At 30.2% G+C, this 8,432-nt stretch overlaps 1 protein-coding gene across 1 annotated transcript in view; it reads right to left on the bottom strand.

Annotated features, from left to right (window-relative positions):
- Nucleotides 1–7,156, bottom strand: part of LOC106478388 (NADH-ubiquinone oxidoreductase 75 kDa subunit, mitochondrial-like) — a 35,212-nt gene extending 28,056 nt beyond the window's left edge. The window contains exons 1-4 of the mRNA XM_022381985.1: nucleotides 7,079–7,156; nucleotides 4,639–4,708; nucleotides 2,571–2,654; nucleotides 1,911–2,032 (exon numbers count right to left, since the gene is read on the bottom strand). Coding sequence (XP_022237693.1) covers nucleotides 1,911–2,032; nucleotides 2,571–2,654; nucleotides 4,639–4,702 — 270 coding nt within the window. The 5' untranslated portion in view covers nucleotides 4,703–4,708; nucleotides 7,079–7,156. The remainder of the gene's footprint in view (nucleotides 1–1,910; nucleotides 2,033–2,570; nucleotides 2,655–4,638; nucleotides 4,709–7,078) is intronic.
- Nucleotides 7,157–8,432: the final 1,276 nt, after the last annotated feature.

Raw genomic sequence — 8,432 nt, 5'->3', positions numbered from 1 at the left:
ATACATTATATATGTATATAGATTATTGCTGTTTTGAAATAAGTTCTTAAACATATTTTTCCTAAAACATAGAATAGTACATAAAAAAAATTATATCTTCTAGTTATGACCTTTGTACTTGGTTGCTGCTTGACATAGGTTGCTAAGCTTTTAAAAGTTTTGCACGTGAAGGATATGAAACCAAATATTTTTTTAGGTTTTATATATCCATTTCAATAACTAAAAAATCATTAGTTACTACATTAATACCATAAAATTCCACTATAATTTATAAAGCTTAGTAACTAAGATGTATTTTACTCTAAAAAAAAATATGAAATTTTTAGCAAACTAAAGACAATCTACCTCATTGAAATTTTGATTTAAAAAAAGAAATGATGCTAGGTATGTTAGAAAGGCTTAGAAAACCACTAGAGGGACATTCTGAGCTTCCAATTAGTTATTCATATCATATATAGAAGTAAGTGTTTATAAGTGAGCATTTCCAAAAATGGAAGGAGGTGAGTGGGGTGCCACTAAGTTTGATTTATTACGTGAGCAATATCTTAGCAAATACAAAAGATAAGATCTTATTTTATATTCTAGCTTGTCAATATCAGTAATTTGAGTTTCTAATTCGTTCGAAACTATAGACTCAGTATTTTGACTTCACAAACATCTAATTTGAACAAGTGCTGCATTCATCATACCATGTGACACACAAAAATTGATGTTTATGTGCATTTTTTTTAATATTTGCTTTTAAATTAAGAAATTGAGTAATATACAGTACTAAATTTGAATTATAATCTACAGTTTGATATCAAACTTATTGACATAAATTCATGAAATGGTAGTTCAATAAAATTTTGAATGCAAGTCAACAAATGAGATGACATGGCCTTTCACTCATGACCCATCTCGAAAGGGTTAACTGCCAGGGTCATTAAGACTGTCAACATGTTGAGACTCCTCACCAGTACTGAGGATGTACACAGCTGGAATAATGAAGTGTGCTGCACTTGATTGGTTGTTGTGCAGCCAATCAGCCTAGAGAGAACACTGCTTAAGACTATTAGAGCATATGCTACCTAAAAATGGTTCGTGATGTTGAAAAACCATCTTGGTTATACAAAAAATTATATAATTTTAAAATTTAATTATAAGGTGTACTTCTTTTATCATCTTTACACTGCAAAATGGTTAAGTACATTCATTATTAGGTTTATGATACATAGTGCTATATGCATCTACACTGTCACAAGAAATAAACAATTAACTAATGTGCTAAAAAAAAATTGTAAATTATAAAGAAAAGTAACTGTTTTATTATTGTAGTCAATTAAGAATTAGCTGAGAACCATATTACCAATCACAAACATATCACCAATAAAACTCAGCTACAATAAAGGTTTAAGAACTATAGACATAATACACCAAACTGTAAAGTAGAAACTTCCATAGCTTGAAACAATCTTGATGCCATTAGCTATGCCTTTAATCTAAAAGTAAGTAATACAGTCTACAACAAAATAATTCAAATAAAAGATGCATTAAAAGAGATAACCATTTTGTAAAAGAAAAATATGAATCAATTATTTTTTTCCTATGCATTTTTTTAATAGTACTAACTACTTTTCTAAAACATAAGGTACTAAATGCAAGTCTTCAACAGAATCAGCAGCTATGAAAGGCTCTCTTTACAGTACTTTATAATAAAACATTTCAAAAGCAAGTATTGATTTTTTTGGCAGGTTTAACACAGTTCCGAAAATTCTCTTGACAAATTCTTATAATAAGCATTTCAGTTTTAAGAAATATTTCCATTACTGCATGATGTTCATTACAAACTGTGATAAAAAATATTTACACATTTTTATAAGACTGAGAAGAATGCATATTATAGTCTACAATGAAAAAAGGTTTCATACTTTAGCTGATTTTTCCACTTCCACTAAACACATACGACAGTTTCCAGCTACAGACAACCTTTCATGATAGCAAAATCTTGGGATTTCAACACCTGCAACTGCTGCAGCCTGAGAAACATGTGAAAAAAGTAAATATTTTGTCACTCTTACTTGTATACATTTCTATATTTTCATACAGTCATAATGTTTTAACTATTAAAGAAATAAAGCAAACATAATAATATAATTGGGAATATATTTAAAACACTGGTCAGTTAGTTATATAACAAATCATAAATTTTAACTTGGTTAAAACCTTATTAATTTATTTATTTTTTGCAGAAATACAAAATGTTCAAACCATATACAATTAATGTTCAATTTCTTTCCACCCAAGAAAAAAGTAAATTCACTTAAAACATGTTTTGAATTATCAGAGGGCATACAATTCTACCAAAATAATGCTACTCATATTTAATGTTAAAGGTACAATTAAATCTAAATTTGGGACAACTGTTCTTCAGGTTAGGAGATTGAAATGCTTGTAGATATTTAGGAGTTTAGTCATTTATAACTTATATGATGTAAAAATGCACATAGATCTGTATTTATTGGTGATTTTTTAGCTTTAGACTGGAATTTTTATTAGTTCAATGACTTAAAAAATGTGCTGTATGAAATTGATTGGTTCAACCAATACTGGTTTATCATCAATAAATACTTCAATCTTTTCAGGCTGCTGTTGTCCTGTTGATGTGCATCGTGCTATAAGAGAAGTTAACAATCAAAATAAAAAATATATATATTTTGTGTTTTTCAAGACTTCCAGCTGTTGCTTGCTTCACAAACTCGTAGTCCTTTAAGTACTTTGTAAAAACAGACTCAAATATATTAAGTATCCCACTTAATTTGTAGAAAATTAAATATTCCATACAGAAACAAGGTGGTACATTTTATCAGTTTATAATTTTCTGTACTTGCATGTAAAAGAATCTGTACAACAATCACTCAGATATAACCACTTTAGATACTTCGTACAGGTGCACTTCCACATTTGTGGTTGTTAGTGAAACAAAATCATTTGCTTTCATTGAAATAAAGAAAAAGATGATACTGAAATTTTTAAGTATCACAAATCTTTCTCAATGTTTTCATAATTAAGTCTACATTTTATTAAAATGTAACTTTTATAATATAATTTTTTTATTGGGAAAATATATTCAAATGAATACTTGGAACTTATTATAAAGAAAACTTTGAATACCTATTTAGTCATCATTTGCATTTTGAAATACTAATCCATGTTATATTTGTCTATACAGTTCAATTTCTTATTATAATTGTTTATGAAAATTACATAATAAAAGTTTATGATAAAATGCATATTAATAATATTATTGTCACTTAGTCTTCTAAATAGAACAAATCTGTGGTGACTTCTTCCTATTCAATTTTTAAGAATATTCATATAAAATTCTAGTGCACCCCCACCCAAAACAAAAGACAACATCTTGAACAATTTATAATAATCCTGATTTTTTCAGCAATTAGCAACACAAGAATGCAGTTGATACATTTTATGTTTCTTTAGTTCATAAAAAAAAGATACGAATCTATCCAATAACATAAGACGTATTCACAAAATACTCATCAATATATAAAATTTTACAGGCATGATTTACCCATTTATAATATCAAATTATTATCATTAATATTTACTTCTACTGTATTGTTCTGCAAGAAGAGGCACAAGCTTAGTTAACAAAAAATAATTACATACAAACACTATAAATATCACTCAGATAAAAGTACAATCTTTAAAAATGGTTATTCTATGGTCATATATATATGGGGGTACAAACAAAATGTTGAAAACATTGTAGGTCATTTCTCCAAGTTCATCCAGTAAACATGGTAGGCCCAAAAAGTTTCAGTCTGAATGGCACAGTAAATTCAATGTCTTATCATTGATAAGAATGTGGAAAGCTATGTAAATTTTGTGTTGATGCTGCCAGTCATGGAAAACCAGACCAACCTCATATCCAAAAAGTAAGTGGGGGAACACTACATTAACACCACGTGATTGATTAAAATTTACTTGGCTGGAGCTAAAAAAAGTCATGTCATCTCAATAAGCTAGTATTCTGGCTCACTTATTAACAGAGCTAAGTGACTCAGTCAGCATGGTCTCCAAGTTCAGTGCTCTCAATAGTTTCCATAGTTCTTTTTGCTACTCACAATAATAAAATCAATGAGAAAACATGATTATTCATTAACAGTTACAGTAGAAAGACTAGGATAATTCAAAAGCTATTTTTGTACCTGTGGAACATTTGAAATATGCAGCAGCTTCAGAGTATGGGACAGTTTCTAACTGTGATAACGAAGGCCTTATTAATTATTGCATAATTGCCTAAACACCTGTTGATTATAAACAGAATGAATAAGCTAAAACTAGAACACTACACAAACGTAATTATACAAATATCTTTGGCTTTAATATTTGTGGATGAATAAGAGAATATGAATATTTTTCTTATGTAATGGCTATTTTGTGTGTGTGTGCAATGTAGGTACAGCTACAATTTTTGCACTTAAATGATTACCTTTATACATAATTCATGTACAGATATGCGTAATGGAAACCACTGTGTGCATATATATATATATTTCTCAATTAGGCTTGTAAAAAAACCTTATATTTTTATAAATTGTCTTCTAGTTTGTACCATTAATCTTTCACTAATACCTGGGTTTTTTATAGAATGACCAAGTGTTCTCTTCAAAATTTGTTGAATGGGTGTCCGAAACATGGCTTCCTAAAAAGGAAATAAAAATAATATTGTTTTTAACTGAATGGTTATATATGTAGTATATCAAACTAAGGTCCAATTTGAAGTTACAAGCAGAAGTTACTTGAAATAAAATATAAAATTATCTATGTGAAAAGTTCTTTATATAAAAAAACTGGTTAAAAGTAAACACTTTCAAAACACAAAGCATGCAAAATTAATTAAAATATCAGGACATTTTTAAAATTGTTAAAAAAATTCACAAAATAAGAAAAGAGAAAAACATATAAATGGGTGTTGAAGCTTCAAATACAACATTTTCATATACCAGCCTTTTCAATTTTCTTACCCTTTTGTCTCAAAACAAGTCAGTCTAGATTCTAATAATATAAGTTAATGGCTTAGTTTGTATCTAGTATCATTAGTATACTGTACTATAGTAGTAACTAAAATTTTTGTTGTTAGTCCAATATTCAGGCTTGAATCTAGATATGCTTTTATTTTTTTATAAAAATTTTTATTTGCTATTATAAATAAGTTAAGAGAAAAACTGTATAACGGTACGTCTAGATCTTGAACTAACACAACAAAGTAAACAAATGTACAAGAGGTTCCCATTTACAACTTAGCCAAAGACAGAAACTTGTCCAATAATATACCATAAAAGAAAACCAAATTAGATGCACCAGATGGATATTACTTGTTAATTAAACAATAGAAATGGCATGGACTCAGTGAGTGTACTTCGATGTTCAAAAAGCTTTCGATAAAGTACCATCTAAAAAATTAGCTACGAAAATCACATATTGTCTTACTAATCCATTATTTTTCTTAAAAGGATCCTACTTATTATGGGACAATGGAAATGGTGTGAACTTAGTGTTATTCTATATCCAAAAAGCTTTCGATAAAGTACCATCTAAAAAATTAGCTACAAAAATCACATCAGTAAGGGTTGGGAGAAAACTAGTTAATTGGACTGTAGAGTAGTTGGATGGGAAAAAGCAAAAGGTTGTTATTAATGAATCTCCACAAACTGGACCCTTGTTACTAAGTGATGTAATGGTCAGTTCTTACCTTTTTACTTTTTTTTTATTTACATTAATGATATTGATAGAAGCATAACTAGTTCATTTACAATATTAAACTCTCAGGTATTTCTAACTATATTTAGGACACTTAGGAATTACATAATGACTTGGATCAAATGTACCTGTGCCAAATATTTGACAGGTGAAAATGCTACCTACATAGATTGAAACTAAAAGTCAATATGGCAATGAGCATAGCAAAATAAGTATACTTTTCTTATGTTTTTGCTTATAAACATTAGAATGCATCATTTCATCAGTTCAATGTGAACAATATTTATGGCCGTAAATCCAGTATCAAAAATTTCGAGCAGTTTAGGAGATTCAGGCTAGTCTTAAGTACATTTGTACAATGCAAGATAATCTCTAATAAAAGTATAGTAATAAAAATTTTAATTTACCCACATTTTATATATTAAACATTTTAACCAATACTGCTAATGAAAGTAACAATAATAGCGTAGATAACTCATTTTGGTTATCATAACTTGGTTCACATGTTTAATACAGATTGAAAGCCACTCAATACAATAGCAAACTGACAGAAAAAAATATTGGCCTAGTGGTGGATAAGTCACTCATCCAAGCAGTGCTGCATTACTAGTACTTGCAGTAGTAAAGTTAATATAATTTTAGGGTGTATTTACAAATTACAGACATACTGATTGCAAATGCAAGTCAAGATAGGTAATTATCTATCTATACAAATTAGTAGGCTTCACTTGTATTATACTGTGTACAGCTTTGGTCGTCTTGTCCAAGTTCTTAGAAAAGATATGAACTTATTTTTAAAAATTTCAGGGGGGGGGGGGTGATAAAAATAATATGATTCCAGGAATGGAAGGGTTTTACTTTTAGGGAAAGGAAAAGTTTTTATTTCTCTTGAGAAAAAAAAAAAGCTAATAGTAATAGGTAATCTTACTGAAGTCTATTAAAATTATGTGGCATATTTATAGGACAGAGGCTTCTGACTTATTTATGTCAAAACCTGAAGATAGTACTACTATAGGCTTAAATTTTAATTTTATAAAGAGCGGGTGGGTAAGAACAGCTTCGAAGTAATATAGTCCCTTGTTGTGATTATGTGATTATACGGTAGTACTAGTACTAGAGCCTAAGTCAAATTAGACATAATCCAGTCTCATTACTTAAGACAAGATATTCAAAATTTTGCTTTTTAGCACTCTTGCGAATGTTCTTCTTCAAGATTATTGAAAACATATAGTGACAGTGTTCTGGAAGAAGTGTGACACCTTAATAACACTTAGAGTAATACTATTAATAAGGAAAACCACAATAAACTTACCAAATGGCAAAGTGCGATAAACTCCTCACTTCGACCTCTGCAGTTTACATTTTCTTAATTGGGGGCGCTGAAAGATGTTTTTTGTAAAACTTAATATCAACTGCTGAATAATATTATTATCACAAACATTTAGCTATTACTCAAAAATTGAGGTGTTATTTATTCAAGCTTGAGGTAGCGGCAACATTTACTAAAAGTTTGAAAACAAAATTTGGTGAGCCAATCAATTGTCCACTTTTTCAAGTCTGAATTATATAATATTCTCTTTGAAAACATAAATAATTCAAGAATAAATCAGTGTATTATGATGTTCTTTTTAAATGAAATATGTATTGTGAAATTTTCAAGTAAAAATTGCCGTTTTCCCGACAATTATCAGATAGAAATGTCCGCAAATAACTACAGGTTCTTTCAGGAAATGAGGATAGTGCTTCTGATTAGATAGCTTATTTAACTTTGTCTTTCTAGTGTGTATTTAAAATAATAACAATAAAATGATAACAATTTGGTAAAAATGAAAACAAAGTTTATAATATATTACATAAACAAAAAATGCATCGTGTGGACTTGAGCACACAAAAAGGCAATCGTTTCTACTAGGCTGTGCTTATTCCCAGAGATTTCATCCATCCTTTCTGATAACACTTTCACGAACTCCGACACAATTTCAGGCAACTCTTCGTAAGGTGGGCGTCCTGTTAACAGATCAACTGGCAACCGAAGTTCCCGACCAAACATCAACTTTCCAGAAGTGTATCCAGTGGTTTCATGCTCTGCTGTCCTATAGGCCATCAACAGTGGAAGGAGTAAGACATCCCAGTCATTTTGGCGGCTATTACAAAACTTTGCCAATTCCTTTCCCAGTGTCCAGTTGTACTTTTCTACCATCCCATCAGACTGTGGGTGAAGTGGCGTTGTCTGGTGTTTCGTATGCCAACAACTTGCAGCATTCATGGAACACAGCTGATTCAAAGCTACGGCCTTGATCTGAATACAGTTCATATGGCATACCAAATCTGAAGAAGAAATCACTAATAGCCGAAGCTACAGTTGTAGCTTCCTGACTTGGTATTGCATATGCCTCAGGCCACTTGGTGAAATAATCCATCACCACACAAATGTACCTGTTTCCAGCACGAGTTTGAGGCAAAGAACCAGCAATGTCAACAGCTACTCTTTCCATTGGTGCGCCAACTTGATATAACTTCATTGGAGCACGTCCCTTATGCTTGAATCTCCTTTTAGCACAACATGTACTGCAGGTCCTGCACCATTCTTCCACATCTTGTCTCATACCTATCCAGTAAAATCTGTGTCGTAGGTGACTCAATGTCTTCATAACTCCAAGATGTCC

This window comes from Limulus polyphemus, unplaced genomic scaffold, assembly GCF_000517525.1.
Source record: "Limulus polyphemus unplaced genomic scaffold, Limulus_polyphemus-2.1.2 Scaffold207, whole genome shotgun sequence".
NCBI classification, from domain to species: domain Eukaryota; kingdom Metazoa; phylum Arthropoda; class Merostomata; order Xiphosura; family Limulidae; genus Limulus; species Limulus polyphemus.
This window is presented reverse-complemented; position numbering and strand designations above follow the sequence as displayed.